The sequence below is a fragment of the Anastrepha obliqua genome, chromosome 5, assembly GCF_027943255.1.
Source record: "Anastrepha obliqua isolate idAnaObli1 chromosome 5, idAnaObli1_1.0, whole genome shotgun sequence".
NCBI lineage: Eukaryota > Metazoa > Arthropoda > Insecta > Diptera > Tephritidae > Anastrepha > Anastrepha obliqua.
The window spans coordinates 69544927-69567587 of NC_072896.1; the positions used below are offsets into that span (position 1 = coordinate 69544927).

Below are 22661 nucleotides of genomic sequence, written 5' to 3' on the forward strand. Positions count from 1 at the left end.
CGAAGGCCGTTAACCCTGGCATTTCCCCGCCGAACAGTTAAAACGTTTACCGTGTTAAACGTTGTTCGGCGAGGTTACTTTCACCTCAATTTTAATTCTAACTTTCACTGCGATTTTCTAATTCCTAGCATCAGGACGTGTCAGCCGACTTAGAGGTAATTTATTATCAATTATTAATTTTACTTAATATAATACGTAAGCAACGTATTTCCATATACATATCTATATATACTATTTGTAACGCTTTTAAAGCTATATGTATATACTGCAAATAAAATACTAATGACTATACACTGACACGCCTTTGTGCTTTTTTATTTTTCTAAAATATATCATCGGAGGACCGTGGAGGCCCCACATTTCTAAACCGCCCATTGCGTCGCACTCCGATGATAACAAATACCTTAAGAAAGGAAAAAAATACACCAAATTTTGTAAAAATTTAAAATAAAGAAATTAAAATTTCCAATTCAAATTTTTAAAACAAAAATTAAATAAATTTTCAGTTTAATTTTTAAAAGCCAAAATTAAGTAAATTTTTAACAATGGCAAACCCCAATAATCTTGTCCGACCCCCTGTTCTTAACGCACCCCTACAACCAGGTGTTTCCAATTCCAACTTTAATTCATTTAACATGGACCAACTGACTAACTTAGTGACAGGACTAGTGTACAATATTATAAGACAAGAAGGACGGAATTTAGTCCAGGCAGCCTTTAATCCCAATGCAAATTTTGCAAATATAACGGACGTAACTATTGACGCAAGTCACTTAAATAATATCACAGAGCTTGACAAAATACCAGACGTAGTTAGATGCCTCCGCGAATTTTCCGGTAATCCAGAAGAGTATAATTCTTGGAAGAAAAGTGTAGATCGCAGCCTTCAGATCTACGAACCTCTTAATGGAACGCCGAAATGCTACGGCATCCTGAACGTTATAAGGAATAAAGTTGTGGGCAACGCCAACATTGCTCTCGAATCCTATAACACTCCGTTAGACTGGAAGGCCATTTCAAGGTGCCTTACCCTTTATTACGCTGATAAGCGAGATATAGATACCAAATGACTTCGTTAGTGCAAAGCAACCTCACTATCCAGGAATTCTACCAGCGTGTTTATTCCAACCTGTCCCTCAGTCTAAATAAGCTGGGTTGCATGGAAATGGGTTCAGATTCCATGCACCTACTAACACGGACATATCGGGACAAAGCCCTCGACACCTTCATACGAGGACTAAAAGGTGACTTGCCAAGACTTCTTGCTATGAGAGAACCAGTAGATCTTCCTCAAGCGCTTCACCTTTGCCTAAAGCTAGAGAACCAAAACTTCCGTTCTCATTACGCGTTGAACAGCAGTAGTCAAAATAGGAAGCCTCACGACTTCCGACCACCTCTCCCACCCAAAAAATTGACTAACGAGTTTTATTCCCAATTGGCATATATGCCAAGACCCCAAATGCTCCAACAAAACCCTCCAAATCAATACCGCCATCAGGCTCTTATGAATAACTATCATCAGGCCCCCATTAATAACTATCGCAATAACCAACCTTGCAGAGCATTAAATCACCCTCTTACTGAACCTCAACTCCCTCGGCCAGAACCAATGGACGTCGATAAGTCCCTTCATTCAAGAACTGTTAACTATATGAACAGACCACAGATAAATAACCAAATGAAAAGAACAACAAATTTTTCACAACAAGTTCCTTTTAAACAACAGCGAAACTTCCACATAGAAGCAGGCGAACAACAAGACTATCAGCAAGACAGACAATGCGATACAGATCAGTACTACCAACAAGACTGGACTCCAACTCCTCAGGTGTATGAAGCCGCACTAACAGCTGAAGAAAACGGACAATCAACTCAGACATAAGCTGAAGGAAATTCACTCCCTGAAACCCAGGGCACATCGACATTCATTTTTTAGAATGAACAGTTCTTCGTTGCCATACGTAGAATGCAAAACAAAGAACGGAAAAATCCTCAAAATGCTCATCGATACAGGGTCAAGCAAGAATTATATCCAACCCTGCCATGTCCCAACACATATACCTAATGACGAACCATTTGTGCAAACTCCATTGCAGGACAAATCCAAATCACTCATCATACAATTGTCAATCTTTTGGGCAAAAATACCACAAGCTTAAAATTTTTCATACTTCCCACATTAAAATCCTTTGACGGTGTTCGCAGCAGCACTAATTGGTATTTTCGATATTCGCATCACTAAATGGCGTGATCATAACTACAACTGTAATTCTCTCAATGTACTAAAATTCTTCGTATTTCCTTCTTATTTCATTCTTATAAACATATATACGAGTATGTACCAACATACATAAGTGTAGCATAAATTTATATTGTGACAACTTAAAAACTCACTTCTACCGCGATCGTGAAACAATAAAGTTGTAAATCATTCGTTAGCGCTTATTTTTTATTCGAAATTAATTGCATACATAGGTGGTGCAAAACAGCTCCTCCTCGAAACAGACGGTATTATAGGAAACGACAGTCTAAAAGAACTTCGTGCTACAATTAACATACATGACGACACCCTGACATTAGGTAATGGCATTAGAATTAAAATTCAACAGAGCCCTTCCCCTACAGTTAATAAAAAAGATGTTAGAACTGACCATATGACAACTACACAAAAACAACATATAAATAACTTAACAAAAAAGCACCCACACCTTTTTACCGAACTGGACGAAAAACTTACTTACACCACTACGGTAGTTGGAGAAATCAGGACTTCTTCAGATACCCCAGTTTACACAAAGTACTATCCATACCCCCTCGCGATGAGAGACTTCGTTACGCAAGAAATAAAAAATTTGTTAAAGGACGGAACTACGTCCCGCTCACCGTATAACTCATCCGTTTGGGTTGTACCCAAAAAACTAGATGCATCAGGCAAAAAGAAATACAGGTTAGTAATAGATTACAGGAAATTAAATACATTGACTATAGCCGACAAATACCCAATCCCAGAAATTAACGAAGTCATCTCACAACTAGGAAATAACAAATACTTTTCCGTTCTTGACCTGAAAAATGGCTTCCATCAGATTCCATTAAAGGAATCCGACATTGAGAAGACAGGCTTTTCAATTAATAACGGAAAATATGAATTTACTAGACTCCCATTCGGTCTAAAGAATGCACCCGCTATTTTTCAGCGAGCTTTAGATGACATTTTGAAGGAACATATCGGTAAAACATGTTATGTCTATATAGACGACATCATAGTGTTTGGCAAAGACGAACAGAGCCACCTCCAAAATGTCGAACAAATTTTTCACACGCTAGAAAAAGGGAATATAAAAAGTCCAATTGGACAAGTGTGAGTTTTTTCGAAAGGAAGTCGAATTTTTAGGATTCATCATATCCCCGCAAGGTATAAAAACCAATCCCATCCAAGTAAGTGCAATTCAAAATTTTCCATGTCCAAAAACATTGAAAGACCTTAGATCTTTCCTCGGACTATCAGGCTATTATCGGCGCTTTATCAGAGATTATGTCAAGCTGGCAAAACCTCTGACCTCGCTTTTGAGAGGGGAAGATGGACGAGTGTCCAAAAATGCCTCCAGCAAAAAGCTAGTTGCGTTCAATAGTCACGCCCTAACTGCCTTCAGGAATATAAAAACCGCGTTAACTTCAGAAGAAGTTATTTTATATAAATGGAATAAAGTGAAAAAGTAAACAATAATTTAATACTTCTTTGTTGTACGATGCGAAGGTAATAATTAAAGAGAAAACTAAGCACCATCCATAAATTGAAAACTTCTAATGACGATGATGAAAGCGTAAAATTACATAAGTTCAGATTGATAGCGTTATTAAGGTTTTAAAATCATTTTTTCTTTTTATCATATATATTCCAGGTGCTGCCGAAAACAATACAAGTCAATATTATTTAGCCAATAAGATTTAGCGTTACAAAATAGTTTAAAGGTATATTTTCAATTACAACTGTGTTGAAAATTTGAGGTATGTATGATTTTTATGAATTAAATAACCAACTCTAGAAGAACTGTTTCAAAAGGCATCGTTAAGTATGTCTAGTCCTTTTGACAGCACTTCTGTAGGTAGCGAAGAAGGCCTCCTATGGTACGTCATACAAAGACCCTCTGGAAGCCCCGCTGAGGGCCTTTCAATGTGTGCCGCTCCATAAAAAAAAAGAAGAGGGAAGGTCTTTTGGAAAGGCTTTTAACTGAAATTGTCTACTGGGAAGTAAAACATCTCTTGAAACGCAGATATTCAACTAGTGTGCAGCAAAAAACGCAAAACAATATTCACAACATTCAATATGTACTCTCAATATGAACTCATAACTTTCATTATATTTTTGTTAACACTAACATATCTAGCAGTCTTTAATAGAAATTTCTTTCTTTGAAATGGCAAAACGAGTTTAAACAAGAAGATGTTTCAAAAAATACGCATAAATACAAAGAACTAAAGTTCGACTTTTGATGGCATAAGGTAAACCACAAATAATCAAAATTTTTCTTATATTAATTTATATACATATATAAGTATTTACACTATGCTAAACTTGAACAAAAATATATTAGTAAATCAAAAAAGATTACTTGGTTACAACGGCTTCAATAGTTTATTGGTGTCGCTGCTACCGCATCTGATGACGATGATACTACGAAGAGCAGTGGCAATTGTAACAGAAACATTTGTTCGTGATTGACTGCCACCGCCGTGGCAAAGTCTCGATTGTTGTATGAAACGCAGAGTTTATTGCTACCACAAAATATATTCTTATTCGCATACCAACGTCGATGTGGCGGTGATGACGAACGATAACGATTGCTGGCTGCTGTTGTTGTTGGCCATTTATTCACTGAGCAAGTTTTATGGTTGCAGTAACTGTTAATGCCCATATGCAGCCCTCGTCATTCATCCCATAGACATTGTTGTTTCTGTCGCACATAATAGGTAAATTGACTGCACTTGCGACACGTCTTAATGCCGCAACGATAGTTGGGTTGTGCCGCCGACGAGTCGCCGCCATTCTTAGCTTTGCAATATTTGAGGCCGCAAGGATACCAGCCGATGCAGGTTTCTAATGTGCATAGGCATGGTGCCCATAAGCCGCTAACCTCATTGCAACGCGAGAAAAGTGTGTCGGGAAATTTCTCTGTGGCTGCCTCTAGGCTGGATATAGATGAACCTAGAAGTAGAAAAATAAGAAGGAAAATAGTTAATACAAAACAAAAATATAAAAGTAAAATTTTTTGTCGAACGACGGCTTCATAAACTCTGCCACTGAATATGCCACAATCCGAATATTATTTAAAACGGCACATTTTATTGAATAATTGCTTAAAGATATTTCAATATCTATTCAAAGCAATAAAAAAATTATAATAGCCCAATTCCAATAATGCCTATAAATTTTCTATTGCATTTAAGTAGGGAGACTGGGGTAGCATTTTCATATAAGCCAGGTCTGCACTATTTCCGACTTATGCGACTTGATAAAACCTGAAGCTTCGTCATAGAACCAGCTTTTCCGCACGCTCTTAGTATTCCCAGATACATGTTTTGGTCCATAATGCCAACTGCCATGCAAGTCCAAACTATTAAACCTCCACTACTGTGTTTTACAGTCACATTCAGATTCTTCAGCTCTAACTGTTTATTGGGCCTCCGCCACACAACAGATCTGCCATCTGAGCCAAATTTGGACTAATCGAGAAAATTAGGGTATTCTGAAACTCTGAGTCCTTAGAAATGTGCATCTTTGCGAAATTTAAACGGGAAACTCTATATTTTTTGGCTTATGTACGGTTTCAAGGAGTGACACTTGACCATGAAAATAATGTGACCACAAGAGACGGGATATTGTCGATGCACTACATGCACCTATCGTCACTTGCAGTAAGGATTTTGTTTGGGGCGTTTCTGCTTTGTTCTTTACTCTGTTTTCTTTCACAAAACGTTCTATTATATGCTACACTGTAGATGATGGTACATTCACTATTTCAGCTATTCAACGCTACGTTTTGCCTGTTTTATAACGGTGAATGAGCAATTCGCGTTGTTCTGTTGTGTTACGCCGACTCATACTTTAAATTACACAGTCCTGCGAGGTACAGTTTCCTGAAGGTTTTTTGAAAACGTCAAGACTTTTTGGCAATTTGAGGTTAAATTGTGAAAAAAAGCAGATTTTGGCCATTTTTTTAATGTTTTTTTTTTTTGAGCAAGGTAAAGTTTTTTTTTACTTTTCCACAACGGCATCGCAAAGTAATACTCTTTAGCTTTAAGGTCCCTTTTTAAAAATATTTTTACGATTAATATAAAAAAAGTTATTCTATTTTGAATTGGAGACTTTTAAATATGCAAATTCAACCTTTCTAACTCTCTAACGCCCCTGTAAAGGGCACCTAACCAAGGTGGAATTCGAGTAGAGCCGTTTTTGGCAGATGCAGCAGTAAAATACCTCTGGTCCAGGGTTGGGTTCGACGCCAGCCCTGAAGAGAAGTATTAGGTCAGTCCTTAAGTTCGTGCGTATTTTACCCATAATTTCACTTCTGTACGATTTTTGCATACATGATTCGCGGAATATAACGGAACTATTTATATTTTCTTTGATATATTGTGCATTCAACAAGTCATTTTAATCGCGGATAGAAGCAAGTGTTGTTAAAAAATAAAATGGAATCTTCGAACGCGTATAAGAGGCATATTTTGTATTTTTTTTATAAAAGTGGTAAAAATGCAATAACTGCTGCTGCAGAAATAAACACTGTTCACGGAGAGGATACCGTGAGTGTAAGGACTGAGCAAAAGTGGTTTTCAAAATTTTGAAGTGGTAACTGCGACGCGGAGGATGTCCCGCGCGCTGATCGTCCTGAAGTCTTTAACTCCGACGCCTTGCTCGAACTTGTGGAAGCCGAACTAAATTTGACAGTCGATATGATAGCTTAGGGATAGCTTCATTGCATGGAACAGCTCACAGGCACCTGGTTCAGTTGAGAAAGGTTCCAAAGCTGGGAAAATGGGTTCCGCATAGACTTTCCGTCGCCAACCTTCAGCAGAGAATGAATGTGTGTTCTCAGCTGCTGCAACGGCTTGAAATTCAAAGTTTTTGAACCGTATCGTTACTGCTGAAGAAAAATGAGTCCTTTACAATACTCCTGTTCGCAAACGCTAATGGTTCGATAAAGATGAAACACCAGAACCGACCACTAGAGATGGCCTTCACCCCAAGAAGATTCTCCTGTCTATTTGGTGGGATATGGCCGGTATTGTTTATTATGAACTTCTGAAACCAAACCAGACGATAACTGCTGATTATTATTCCCATCAGCTATCAAACCTGAATGAGGCACTTAACAAAAATCGACCTTCTTTAGTGAATAGACGCAAAGTTTTGTTTCACTACGACAACGCAAGACCTCATACCGCAATGCAAACATTAGGCAAGCTGAACGAGCTCGGATGGAAGCTAATGCCGTATCCACCATACTCTTCGGATATTGCACCTTGTGATTATCACCATTTCAGTGAACTTCAATCCCATATGAGTAACAAGAATTACTCCTCAAAAGAAGCTATAAAAAGGGATATCGAAGCGTATTTTGGCTCCAATTACAAACAATTTTTTGAGCTGTGAATTAAAAATTGTGCTAAACGTTGGGAAGACATTGTAAATAATGAAGGAAAATATATTATTGATTAATAAATACTTTAAACATCTTTTTTATTAATTTTAAAACCACCTTTGAAAAACGCACGAACTTTTGGACTGACCTGATATTTGGAGGAAGCCTGCTGCAAGGGATTGCTCCTGTGACGAAAGATTTGGGGTGGGATACGTACACTAGACAGGGTTAGTTTACTGGGGCGGCAGCCCTTGGTCGGGAAAAACCCGAGTCTTTCCGGTAACGTAGAACCGGCTGCCATGGGAATGATGCAGACCTTTTCTTTTCTGCCGTTCAGGAAGCATCTCACACGACACCAAACGTCTCTCGATATCCTTCTCCTTCAATTGATGTAGCACCCACATTACCCAGTTACCTGCTTTCTGGACCATTCCCATCGCGTGTAAAGTCTTCATCCAATGATTGTTGTAGTTGAGTATCTTCAAATTTTTTCGGTGCCCCTTCGCGATCTTTATCACTCACGTCGAAATTGCCACTTTGGAACCGTCGAAACCACTCTTTACAAGTTGTGTTTGATGGATCGTGATTACCGTAAATACTGATCAATTTACGACACGTTTTAGCTGAACTTTTCTTTAAAATGTAATAATGGAGCATGACTTCCCGCAAGTGCTGTTTTTTCGGGACGAACGTAGACATTTTTGATGTCAGATAAAAAAGGATATTTACGCTTCAAATGAATGTCAACTACGTCACATATACACCTTCAAATCACCAGTATATTACTAGAGCGAACACAAAAATAGCATCAGCAGCGACAGTTCTTTTACGAGGGCGGAAACTTATCCCCATACCCAATACTAGAATTCTTCAGAACTGTGTCTTTATTTTTGACAAAAAACATTAAGTTAATAAGCTGTAGCACCTAAATCTCTGATAATTTTCTTGCATCAAATAAGCAGACACCCAACTGCATGTTACAAAAAGATTAAGTTTCAATTTTTGAATATTAACATTGAAATTTGGTTTTGTTAGTTGAATGAACAAACAAGTGATTATTTCTAAGCGAGCTATGAACTTGGAAGACAGATAAGATTGTAAACAGAAACTAATGAGATATAAATTCTTTTATCAGACAATTATTGTAGGCCTAACAAATTCCATTTGTCGATGTAATGGGAAGGATCATTTGACCAATTAATCTTATTCAAAGCGAATTCGGTAAAAACTTTTTGTGTTTTTTCGATTTTTTTTTAATGGATTTCGAAGTATAGATTCTATATTAACGGGCAATATTCGAGATGATTTCTCACCAAGGCAATATAAAGCGATCATTTCGAATGCTTTGGAGACAATAAAATCAATATGATTGGAAAATGATGTGCAGTCTGTCTAATGGAAGCGGGACCGGCAAAACTCAAGTTTACAGTTCCGTTATAAAATAGCACCTCTCCAAATCAAAGATCAGAAGATCGTTGTTTTATTTGTGACAAAACCGAACTTATCGTTGCGTGAAGCTGAAGCAGTTTTAAGGAAAAGTAATGTTAATAGATCCAGATACACGATTCGAGGACGTTTACGTGCAGGAGATCTCAAATTCCGGAGCACTTTGAAAAAACCGTTGCTCTGTCGTCCGGAATTTGACAACGTAATATTAGGTTAGAATGTCTCTCGGGGTTAGAGCTCCAGTTCTTAGATTTGCAAAAGAACGTAGGCTTATTACAAGAAGCCTACTACAAGTACCATCTGGTACCACTAAGGACCAATACGTTTATGAGTTGGCTTTCAGCCACCAAGGTCACCCTAACCTAACCTATGTAAGGCAGAGACGTAATAAAACTGTGGCCCAAGAGTAAAGATTCTTCTATATCCAATATGTAAAACCTTTTCAGTATTTAATAAAAATACAAACCTGGCAATTCAGCCCACGCCTTCAAATCGGCACTGCGTACATATGTCGCATCAGCGGCCTCAGCACACAAAGTCTGCAGATGGCGCGTTATTGGTAAAGAGCGATTTAGATGAACCCACGATGTCATCGTAAACGACTCCCGCCCCTTATCCTCCTCCGGTGTACGTATCGTGCTGGGATTCTTCTGACGTAATTTGGCCATTGCGTCGGAGGAGATAAAATCGCCTTTATTGAATTTCGTCACAAAGCACATGACTTGATATTGACTTTGGCCACGTTCCTCTTCACCCAGCACGAGAGCTTTGACGATTTTGACCTCCTGCAAAAGAAAAGATAAAAAAAATAAGGTAGGTTTTAATCATAGGAAGTTAAGTAAACAAAGATAAAAAATAATATTCAAATACGCTTAGATATTTTTTTTTTCAATACTTACATTTCGAAAATCAATGACTTGTGTGATAAGTGTACCATCCGTTTTTTGAAATTCTAAAGTAATTATGTCCTCGCTGACATTGGAGGTGATGCTTTCTTGAATGACCTCGCCACCCTTTTGAGAGGGAAACATGAAAATGAAATAAAAAAATTTATTAAAAATTAGAAATAGAAAAATGACAGAAACATTTTGGCAATGAACAACTAATGCACAATTACGAATACTTATAAACATTGTGACAATTGAGCTTAATGAAAAAATCAGCATATGCTTATGCTAGGTAGATGAAATAATCAGCGCAATTAGCTTGTAGTTGTAGTCGTAAGCTTAAAACCAGAACAAATAATAAATATAGTCAAAGGTTATATTCGTCGAGGTTATCATTCAAATAAGTATCAGGGCAGTCCATAAGTTCGTGCGTATTTTACCCACAATTTCACTTCTGTACGATTTTTGCATACATAATTCGCGGAATATAACGGAACTATTTATATTTTCTTTGATATATTGTGCATTCAACAATTGATTTTAATCGCGGATAGAAGCAAGTGTTGGTTAAAAATAAAATGGAATCTTCGAACGCGTATAAGAGGCATATTTTGTATTTTTAGAAGTAAATTTTTAAAGTGGTAAAAATGCAATAACTGCTGCTGCAGAAATAAACACTGTTCACGGAGAGGATGCCGTGAGTGTAAGCACTGCGCATAAGTGATTTTCAAAATTCCGAGTCGTAACTGCGACGTGGAAGATGCCCCGCGCGCTGGTCGTCCTGAAGTCTTTAACTCCGACGCCTTGCTCGAACTCGTGGAAGCGGAGCTAAATTTGACAGTCGATATGATAGCTGAGAGGTTAAATTCATCGCATGGAACAGTTCACAGGCACCTGGTTCAGTTGGGAAAGGTTTCAAAGCTGGGAAAATGAGTTCCACATGACTTTCCGTCGCCAACCTTCAGCAGAGAGTGAATGTGTGTTCTCAGCTGCTGCAACGGCTTGAAAATTAAAGTTTTTGAACCGTATCGTTACTGGTGAGGAAAAATGGGTCCTATACAATACTCCTGTTCGCAAACGCCAATGGTTAGATAAAGATGAAACACCAGAACCGACCTCTAGAGATGGCCTTCACCCCAAGAAGATTCTCCTGTCTATTTGGTGGGATATGGCCGGTATTGTTTATTACGAACTTCTGGAACCAAACCAGACAATAACTGCTGATTATTATTCCCATCAGCTATCAAACCTGAATGAGGCACTTAAAAAAATCGACCGTCTGTAATGAATAGACGCAAAGTTTTGTTTCACTACGACAGGACCTTATGCCGCAAGGCAAACATTAGGCAAGCTGAACGAGCTCGGATGGAAGCTAATGCCGTATCCACCATATTCTCCGGATATTGCACCTTGTGATTATCACCTTTTCCGTCGACTTCAATCCCATATGAGTAACAAGAACTACTCCTCAAAAGATGCTATAAAAAGGGATATCGAAGCGTATTTTGGCTCCAAGGACAAAAAATTTTTTGAGCAGTGAATTAAAAATTTTCCTAAACTTTGGGAATAATGAATTAAACATTGTAAATAATGAAGGAAAATATATTATTGAATAATAAATACTTTAAACATCTTTTTTATTAATTTTAAAACCACCTTTAAAAAACGCACGAACTTATGGACTGACCTGATAGATACGAGTGCCGGACGCAAGTGCTCAGCGCGTATACTGTCGTCGTTAATCTTCCTCATTTTCTCTCAAAATAATATAATCGCGCCTTCAACCTTCATCATATGCCCAGATTGATAAGCGGCACTATGAGTTTTGTTTGTGGCGGAAGGACTGCCATTTACTACCTCAAATATTTTCTAATAGAACGCGAGCTATGATTGTAAATAGTATTTCAAAAGTGACGCCTAGATGCCAGCAGTGAATAGTTCCTAGACGGCACCTTTTTTATGTCATCTTTGAGATTTGCAGGGAGGAAGATATACAATTTTACATGATAGAAAAATGCGTTAAAATTATTCAAACTTATTATGAAAACGGTGCATCTTTAAGAAAAATATATCGCAAAATTCGTGATTTTTTAATGGAAATAATCGTTCGTCAAGAAACGGGTTCCGTCGAAGATAGAAAAAGGACTGGCAGACCAAGAACTGTACGTTCTGTTGAGAGGGTTTCTGGTGTAGCGCAAAGTGTTGCTGCATAACCTTCAATCTCGATATCTCAAAGTTCTCTACAATTACGCATTCATGAAGAGACTGTTTGTTGGATTAAATCTGTAGATAAGCTCGCGGTGGACGTGCTGAAGCCCACCGTAAACCAACTGATTGGACCTTATCAGTGTGGCTCTAGACCTGGAAAGTCTACCATCGACCAAATATTCACAATACGCCAAATCCTGGAAAAGACTCATGAAAGGAGAATCGACACACACCATCTTTTCGTCGATTTCAAAGCTGCATGAGACAGTACGGAAAGGAGTTACTAGTATGTCGCGATGTTTGAATTTGGTATCCCATAAAACTAATGCGGCTATGCAAGAAGGACCTCTCCGAGGCGTTTGATACCAAACGAGGTTTCAGACAGGGTGACTCGCTGTCATGTGACTTCTTTAACCTGATGTTGGAGAGGAACGTACGAGCCGCAGAACTTAATCGCTCAGGCACAATATTTTATAAGAGCGTACAATTGTTGGCGTATGCAAATGATATTGACATCATCGGCCTTAGCAACCGCGCTGTTAGTTCTGCCTTCTCCAAACTGGATAAAGAAGCAAAGGGAATGGGTCTAGTAGTGAACGAGGACAAAACAATGTACCTCATATCATCAAACAAACGTCCGCTGAAGCGACGCTTGGAGTGTTTGAGAAAAAGATTCTGCGCCAGATTTTTGGACCTTTGAATGTTGGCAACGGCGAATATCGACGAGCTGTATGAGCTTTATGACGGCATAGACATAGCGCAGCGAATAAAGATCCAAACGCTCCGGATCTGAAAGTATACGATGTAGTACCAGCTGGTGGTAGCAGAGGAAGAGGAAGGCCTCCTCTGCGTTGGGAAGACCAGGTGGAAAAGGACTTGGCTTTACTTGGTGTGTTGGGAGAGTTAAGTTTTGTGCATTTCCTTATATTTAAAAAGCTTTATTTATAATTTTTAAATGTCAATGAGGGAAGAGGGGCCCCACCGGCCAAAAAGAATAGGTAAAAGCCAAATAAGAAGTGGGGCGAGAGTGAGGTGTTCTTCATAATTTATTACCTACATGGAGTGGCGGATTGCATATACATATGTTGAGCTAGGATTGACCCCGTAAGGACAAACTGGCAACGAATTTTGATTCAGCAGCCTCAAAAACATATAATTATTTGTTTAATTTTTCCGGTGAATATTGTGTGTTTGACCTTGAACTGACCTTCAATTTGACTCCACAAGGAAAAATGGATAACGAATTCGGACTCAGCAACCACAAAAACGTGTATATAAGTATTTGAAAATTTCCCGGTGAATATTCTAGGTTTGTCCTTGAAAAAAATTAGCTCTTAGTAATTTTGAGTACTTAGGGGATGATTTCACCTCTTAAGGAGATTTGGAAATTTGCGTACTTAACCAGTGGTATTAGCGTTGATTAGAACTATGTACAATAAAAACTGCCAAGCCGAATTTGAATACTAAGCATTTTTTGCTTTTAAAGTTTTTCTGAATTTTTTATAAAAGTACCCCTATTCAAGGGTGTGTTGTGATATAATAAAAAAAAATGTAATACAAGCCCAAGCCATCTCTTCCAAAATCATTAACGACGATTTAAAAAACAATTATTAAAAGTGATCCAAATTGGGTCCTGTAGCCATTTTTGAACAAAATGTGTCAAAACATCCTCATTGTGCGCCGAAGACATTGGGAGCTGTTGTTGTTGTTGTAACAGCATAAACATTCCCCATACTTATATACGGCAATCCTTGGCCGGATATAAATCCGGGTCGATTCGGTAACGTAGAACCGACTGCCGTGGAAACGTCTCCCGGCTTACATAAGCTTTTTGTTTCATCGGGTGCGTAGATAATAGTATCTTAACTTTAAATTAAATACAATTTCCTCGATAGAACACAATTATTAAAACACACTAAACAATAAATCATTCAATATAATTTTTGTTTGTATTCGCAGTTAAAATAATGCAACACACATTTTTTGTTGCTTTTCTTTCTTACTTTTATATATCGTAAAATTTAAATACTCTTTCCCGTCAATGAAATCTCCTTAATTTCGCCCTATGTAGATTTAATTATTTCGCGATATGAAATTAAAATTAAAACTGAAGTGGGCCACTAAGATTAAATTAAAATAAACACTACATCCTTTTCCTACAACCGCAGCGTTAAAGGTCAAATAGCGAGTACTTATGTAATTGGCGAGAAAAGTTAAACTACCTAAAACACAAAGAAGCACCAAAACACAAAGATTACACAAAACAAAAGCAGTGTCCATGAACCAAATCTAAAAAACTTCCAACAAATGGAAGGTAAATCAAAAGCGAAACGAAAGAAGGTATTTAAGTCTTAATTCAAGCCAACAGAGCAAGCAAACAAAGGGTGAGCAAAATTTTCTAGCATTTAAATATATTTACACCTACAGCCAAAATAATATACACTAAGGAAAATATACTGATACCGCAATCTTATTCAACCGGTTTTACAAAAGAAAAGGCGTTTTTATTCTTATTTTTTATTTGTTCAGGTTTAATCTTCCATTGAACATCTTTTTTAAAATCTTCGGTTGAGCACCCAGGTCTGGCCTTTTTTTGTCCTGTTCGAGGATCCTTTTTAAAAGGTTATAACTCGAAAAAAAATAAATTAAATTGGAAGCTCAAGACATTAGCTACTCCTATAAGCCAGAAAAGATTGACCAGACCCGGGTAACCAACGGTGGGTTAAATTTTGCAATTCGGCAGTAAATTTAAAGGCAATTCAAATAGACACCAGAATCGGTTCTACATTACCGGAATGACCCGGGTTTATATCGGTTCAAGGACTGTCACTTCAGCAGCATTTCTCAAACATTTATAAGTTATGTTGTTGTTGTTGTTGTTGTTGTTGTTGTAGCAACATGAAAATTCCACAAACATATACAGGAAAGGTTGGAGAAATGACAGTGCTAGCCGGATATACATCCGGATCGTTCCGACTGTCGTGGGAACGTATGAGTCATCATAAACTTTGCCTAAATTCTTAGAGGAGAGAGATGAACTTACTTTTGAACACATGCAACCAACGGTGGGCTAGAGACATTTCTAACTCTTATAACGCGATAGAATCTAAGTTTGGCAACTATTGAGATTATTATCTTGGAACCATCATTTTTTCTGCTTTGATGATGTTTTTCGGATCATCGTGATGAAACAACCATCGAAGCGGCAATTTCCATTGATTAAATTTCACCCCAAGTCATACACTTTTTTCCACAAACAGAGTTAAAGTTTTTACCTTCTTTTTGTAAGTATTTAGATAAAATTAATTGCTTAATTTAATTTATTCAATGATATTAGATAATATAATAACATGGTTGGATTTTATTCACATAAAGAAAATTTTTAATTAAAAAAAAAAAACTACGTCGGAAAACAATCTTGGACTTTAGAAAACTATATAAACTAAAAATAAAGTGGTAAGAAACTAGAAAATTCATAAAACTTAGTTCGTGAATTACTAGTTAGTTTCAATATATTTTGTAGCACAATAGTATGAACTACATTTTTGTATACAATTATACAATAAGTTTTATCTTTTTTAAATTGGTGTTTGGCCGAGCTCCTCCTCCTATTTGTGGTGTGCGTCTTGATGTTGTTCCACAAATGGAGGGACCTACAGTTTCAAGCCGACTCCGAACGGCAGATATTTTTATGAGGAGCTTTTTCATGGCAGAAATACACTCGGAGGTTTGCCATTGCCTGCCGAGGGGCGACCGCTATTAGAATTATATGTTTTTATTAATTTTGGTTTCACCGAGATTCGAACCAACGTTCGCTCTGTGAATTCCGAATGGTAATCACGCACCGACCCATTCGGCTATGGCGGCCGCCATTTCTATAAGGAGTGATTTTCTTTTCGAGAGATAATAGCTATGTGGTCGAGAACTCAGTCTCTAAAAGAAAGTGAGGTGGACAATTTTTTTATCGGATTTGAATGATGAAAAAAGGATTTTGATAGTGATGATAGCGGCCTAGACTTGTCAATATATGGTGTACACTTTCTTTTGACGTTGGCTGTATATGCAAAAAAACTAGGCGAACTACATAATGCGGTAAATTTCACCCCATCACTTTTTTAGATCTGCATAAATTCGGTGCGGTCCAACTAGTGAGGACTAATAGTTGCATTTTAAACATCAAAAATAAGATCATCTTCGTATAAACCCATCAACTTAAATTTGCGTAATAATATTTAGAATTTGTAATGATTAATTGGTTCTGTATTTTTATTACTAACTTTAAAAATACATCCTGGCAATGATTTCATTAAATTTTGCACCAAAGGACGCTCCAAATCTTCTCAAGCTTACATAGTGACCAATTTGAGCTCTAGTACAGTCTTATAGTGGTATCCTTGCGCTTCTTGTTTATACTTTTTGCACGACATGCACTCCCAGAGGTTCTCCACTGAATTCAAAGCGGAATATTGTTGGAAAATACTGTCTTCATCCACTTTAACCACCAAAAATGAGATGTAAGCATCGTCCAAGAGGTCGGTGTATATTTTGGAAATCATTTTGTACATGCCATAACGCTGCCACCACCTCATCATGTTGGTCTCCTTGTCGCGGGGATGAGGCTTAAGTGTTGGTTTGACCCCCATATCATGGGGACCAACCCAATACGAACTAAGAGGGAAGCTCCATATGAGGATTGGCTAGCCATCATGGCAAAATTGGTGGCCATCCAATCACCATATGAAGATCACCGTACCGACGCACCTGTTAATCCTTAACCCTCATCATCCCATCATCTCCTCTCCTCACCCCCCCCCTAACCCAAGGTGTCATGCGACCCGTGCCTATTGGGTGGTTTGCAGTCAGGGGGTTCTCTGTCCGACTGTATTTCTACGGAGCTACCTCGATACCGGGTCACCTCGGGGTATAACCATGACCTTGCCGTGGTATGGGGCGCTGCCACGGTCGACCATCATGTTTCCCCTTCCTTTTTATAAGATCACCATGTCTGCCACGGTGGACGGTGATCGTAAGAAACAGATGGAGTCTTTCAATCAAAAAACCTCAATGGACAAGCAGTCCCTAAATGCAAAGGAAGCTATAGCTTCCATCCCCAAATCTGGACCAAACCAGATTTCTCTTAGTACGACGGAAGCTGGGATAACTAAACCTAGTGGAAGTGACAGTACATCGAAGCCCTTCACGGCTAGCCCAATTCGTACGGCGGAAGCTGGTGCTGAGGACAAACCTGGCAACAGCAGAAGTGGCGGTACTCACAACAAAACTACGGCCAAGAAGTCAACTTCCTCTACCACCAATACCGGGACTAGCCCTGGTAAAGGTGGCAAAGCTGAGTCTGGAACGACTGATACCTCCGCAGTAGCAGAGCCTGCACGGCATGGCTACAAGGAGAGACGTGCTGCCTTCAGGCTACTGGAGCGCCTGAAAACGATTCCAGAGGGGGAGTGGTCTGTTAAACAGAAGCACTCATTCAGCTGGGCGACAAGGGTAACGGAGGAGTCCCCTCGGGGCTCTGAACCGAACCCAAAACGTCAGTTGTCGGACGACCCACCCAGCAACCCCAGCACGTTGAAGAAGCCCCGAATCAACAAGACTTCTCCAGCTACGTACAGCGAAGCTGTCAAAGGCCAACAGCTATGGGCGGTGGTTGATAAAAGCAACCCTGACGGCACTATTTCGCCTGACAATTGGAAGAAAGTGGAAGCCAGGCTCTCAAGCGTCTTCTTCCAAATTCTGAAGGAGCATCCTGGTCCAGCTCCTTTCTGTCGCGATAGTGGATGGCATCAGAGTCATGTGAAGCTAATCGCCTGTGCCGATCAGAGATCCACTGATCTATACAAAATAGCCATCTCAAGGATTGGCGAAGTATGGCCTGGGTCTAAACTCGAGGTAATTTCAAGGGATGACATCCCTAGTTTACCAAGAGCTAGGGCCTGGTTACCAGCGGAGCCATCAGACCCTAAACAAATCCTTGAGATGCTTCGGGTATGCAATCCAGAGCTTCCTACATCGTCTTGGAAGGTCACAAAGCTGGACGATCCCAAGGGCGAGTACCGAAGCGCTACTTTCGTAGTCTGCAAGGACTCGGCGGACGCACTGGCGCGATCGGACGGTGTAGTAAGCTATGGGTTTTCGTCCATAACTCTGAGGGTCTACAACAAGGACAAGGCGCCTAACTTAAAGGACCCGGTTGGAGCTGAGATAGGCCCCACGGCGGAATCTGGCTCCGGTCCTAACACTGCTACAGCGCTACGGAAGGCATCTACTGACGGCAGTATCTCTTCCTTGTTAGATAGAGTACTTGATACTACTCTCACTGATGAGGAAGAGCTACTGGCGTCAGATTCAGATGAGCCCAACAAAACGGTGGTGGAGAGGAAGCCCAGTAACCATGATGTTACGGGTTCTTCAGATTAACCTTCACCACTCAAAGGTTGCGTCCGCCAACCTCATAATCCACCTGGCCAAAGGTGGACATCATATTGTCCTGATTCAAGAACCATGGGTATCACATGGACTTGTGTGCGGACTAAGGACTCAACAATATAAACTGATGTATGCTCGCAACAAAGGTAACCCTAGAGCGTGCGTACTAATAAGAAAAGGGATAAATGCTTTCATGCTCTCTAATTACAGCGACACCGATCAATTGACCATTAGCCTGGAGTCGGGAAATGAACGGATGTGGCTATCTTCCTGCTACCTCGCACATGACCACGAGGAGCTACCGAGATCAATATTCAAAGATCTGGTAGCGCAGGCGCAGAAGCTTGGCGCAAAGCTAATCATTGGTGCGGATGTAAATGCGCATCACGAGATATGGGGCAGCACTGATACCAACGCTAGAGGTGAGTGTCTCTTTGATTATCTGATAGGTACTAGACTACAGATTTGCAATAAAGGTAATAAACCTACTTTTGTCATTAGTAATAGACAGGAAGTGTTAGACGCTACTTTTGCTTTTGACTCCGTTATTAACAGAATTAGGAACTGGAAAGTTTTGGAAGAACATTCTTTTTCTGATCATAGATATATCTCGTTTGAGGTTAGCAAAAATCTACCGAAACCTAAGCCTGGTAGAAATATCAGGAAAACAGACTGGGAAAGGTATATAGATTGTATCGGGGCTACCCTAGGAACATGTCCATCAGCGGTGCCACAAAGCATAGAAGGACTAGAAAATTTGGTTGACAAGATTACCTACACCATGAATGCTGCCTTGGCGGTAGCCTGTCCCATAAGAAGACTGAGGGGTAAACCCAAGCCTAAGTGGTGGACGGTTGAGCTAAGCGAGCTTCAAAAAACAAGCCGAAGCGCTTTTAATGAGGCAAAGAAAACACGTCTCGATGAAGATTGGAAAGGCTATAAAGATGCCCTGAGAATCTACAAGAAGGAAATCAGAATTGCCCAAAGGCAATCTTGGAAATCCTTTTGTGAAGAGGTTGAGGGGGCAACTGAGGCCTCCAGACTTCGTAAGATTTTAGCGGGAAGCCCTCAAAATTGGGAACTGCTACAGAAAAGTGATGGCACTTTCACTACAACCAGTAAAGAGTCTCTAGAACTTTTACTCGACACTCATTTTCCAGGCTGCTCAGACATTACTGGGCATGACATGGAAGATACAGCACACTGTCGTGAAGTCAGAATAGACGCTATTTCTGAGGATCGGCTCTTATGGGCGATTGAAAGTTTCAAACCTTTTAAATCACCGGGCCCAGATGGCATTTACCCGGTGGAACTGCAAAAGGCCGCCGGATATCTAGCACACGGACTACTAGCAATCTTCAAAGGTTGCTTTCTCTACGGTCATATACCTCTTAAGTGGAGACAAGTCAAAATTGTTTTCATTCCAAAAGCTGGTAGAAACTCACATACCCATCCAAAAGACTTAAGACCAATATCTCTCTCCTCCTTCCTATTGAAAACTTTGGAGAGGCTGATAGAATTTCACTTAAGCCTAACTATAGATAGAAATCTTATCTCTACGTCACAACATGCCTACACGAAAGGGAAATCGGTAGAGACAGCTCTACATAACCTTATTTACACGGCAGAGAGTTCACTGCACAAACAGGAATTTACTTTAGCCGCTTTCCTTGATATTGAAGGGGCCTTTAACAATGTTGAAGGAGGGGCAATTACTGCAGCACTCACTGATCTTAGGGTAGAACCGGGCTTGGTAGGCTTCATTGGCAAAATGCTAAATAGCAGAATCATTGAAGCGGAACTAGGAGAATCGGTGCTCAGGAGATTGGTAAGTAGAGGTACACCGCAAGGTGGAGTCCTCTCACCGTTTTTATGGAACGCAGTTGTAAACAAACTTCTGTTAATACTGGAATCGGTGGGCTGTAAGGTGATAGCTTACGCCGACGATGTTGTTATTGCTGTCTCTGGTAAATTTGTATCTACATTAAGAGACCTAATACAAAATGCTCTAGATATACTTTCTAGGTGGGCAGGAAAGTGTGGTCTAGGAGTCAACCCAGACAAAACACAACTCATATTGTTCACTAGGAAACACAGAATCCCTCAGCTAAGTCCAATTACGCTCAAAGGGGAAGCTCTTGTGATTTCGGAAGAAACCAAGTACTTGGGACTAAACATAGATAGGAAACTGACTTGGAAGTCAAACACCTTAGAAAGGGTCAGGAAAGCGAACCTAGCTTTTTATGCCTGTAAGAGAGCTTTAGGGAAGACCTGGGGAATTAAACCTAAGGTTACTCATTGGCTCTACACTGCTGTCGTCAGACCCATTCTTCTATATGGAAATGTTGTCTGGTGGTGTGCTATGCAGAAAAAAACCTATTCTAATTTATTGAATAAGGTGCAGAGATCAGCGGAACTAGCAATATGTGGCGCCATGAAAACCACGCCATCCATGGCTTTGGACATCATGCTACATCTGCCACCCCTAGATCTCTTCTGCAAATACTCAGCGGCCTGCGCCGCTTTAAGGCTCAAAGCGAGCTCACAGTGGAGAACTGTCACACATGGACATTCAACCATTTTAGACTCCTACACGGATATACCCAGTGACTGTGATTATCACCCTCCCATTCTTTGCTTCGAAAGGAATTTCCTAATGAAAATCCCTTCTAGACTGGAATGGCTTGAGGAAGATCCAACACCCAATACACCCGTTAAGATCTACACGGACGGATCCAAAATGGACACCGGTGTAGGATCAGGGTTATTTTGCGAAGAGCTTTCTATTAGTGAATCCTTTAAATTACCGGATCACTGTAGCGTTTTTCAAGCGGAAATAAACGCTATTCATGAAGCCTTAAAATGGTTAAAGATAAACAGAATATCATCAACGGATATCTGCATTCTATCAGACAGCCAAGCTGCCCTACGAGCCCTGGATGCATTCCAAACAACATCAAGGAGTGTCTTACGTTGTCGCCAATCTCTAAATGAGATGGCCAAACAATATCGTATAATATTATGCTGGGTCCCAGGCCACAGAGATATACCAGGGAACTGTAGGGCAGACCAACTTGCAAGAGAAGGTACCTGTATGCCAGACATAAGTAATTTTATGGAGATACCTCTCGCAACTTGTAAGCTTCTCATTAAGGACGCACTAATCAATTCTGCAAATCAGAGATGGATTAGCGCTAACACCTGCGAAATTGCTAGGCAAACATGGCCAAGGCTTAATTTACGTCTGTCCAAGAGTATTATAAAACTGAGTAGACTTCAAATCAGGACCTTAGTAGGGGCCCTCACAGGACATTGTCTCATAGGAAATCATGCAAGGAGATTAGGCGTATACACGCATGATTTCTGTCGTAGCTGCAGAAATGAGGAGGAATTGGAAACAATTCAACACCTTTTTTGCACATGCCCAGCTCTAGCCAGAAGCAGAAACCGATTTTTAAAATCCTACTTCTTAACGAACATAGATAATCTATACACTTTAGGTATCAACAACCTTTTACGCTTTGTCAAAAGCTCAGGATGGTTCAATATGGAAAGGGAAATGTAGCCCAGCCCCCGCGGCTCACAACGGACCCACTCCGTGGTCTAAGTGGCATCGTTGTCTCTATGTGCGATGCGGCTGCCAAACCTACCTACCTACCTAACGCTGCCACCAACAGCTTTTTGTTTTTTTTTTAGAGTACGTACGTCATTGTTACGCAAATCATACCAATAACAACTGTACGAGTCTAGGCCATCTAGGATGAAGCTTCTTTCATTGGAGAACATAACATTATCTTACTTAGTTCCCCAGGGCAAGTGTTTTTTAAGTGAAGTCTAACGCGCTTTTCTGTGATGCATTTTCAACACAGGCTTCCACACCGGCTTTTTTTCTTCATTTTACGTAATCTGTGTTGCGTAAAATGTGCGCGATGTGTCTGGTTGTTACTGGAAGACCCGTTTCTTTTTTATTTGGGTCGAAATTAAAAAAAAACTTTTCATGGCTTCTTTTTTAATTTAGTTTATTTATTAAACA

General features: G+C 39.7%; 2 protein-coding genes across 3 annotated transcripts in view; one reads left to right on the top strand and one right to left on the bottom strand.

Moving 5' to 3' along the window:
- LOC129248411 (out at first protein) overlaps positions 1-22661 on the bottom strand; it is a 118977-nt gene that overhangs the window by 90307 nt on the left and 6009 nt on the right. For both annotated transcript variants that reach the window (XM_054887952.1, XM_054887951.1), the window contains 3 exons: positions 9989-10102; positions 9556-9874; positions 4614-5206 (listed from right to left, as the gene is read on the bottom strand). In XM_054887952.1, coding sequence (XP_054743927.1) covers positions 4929-5206; positions 9556-9874; positions 9989-10102 — 711 coding nt within the window. In that variant the 3' untranslated portion in view covers positions 4614-4928. The remainder of the gene's footprint in view (positions 1-4613; positions 5207-9555; positions 9875-9988; positions 10103-22661) is intronic.
- Positions 16997-19044, top strand: LOC129248410 (uncharacterized). The gene is made up of 2 exons (XM_054887950.1): positions 16997-18774; positions 18839-19044. Exon 1 carries the CDS (start codon positions 17114-17116, stop codon positions 18617-18619), a length of 1506 nt encoding a protein of 501 aa, XP_054743925.1. The 5' UTR covers positions 16997-17113; the 3' UTR covers positions 18620-18774; positions 18839-19044.

Coding starts and splice junctions, on each gene's coding strand:
- LOC129248410 (XM_054887950.1), top strand. CDS start 17,114: ATGACCTTGCCGTGGTATGGGGCGCTGCCACGGTCGACCATCATGTTT.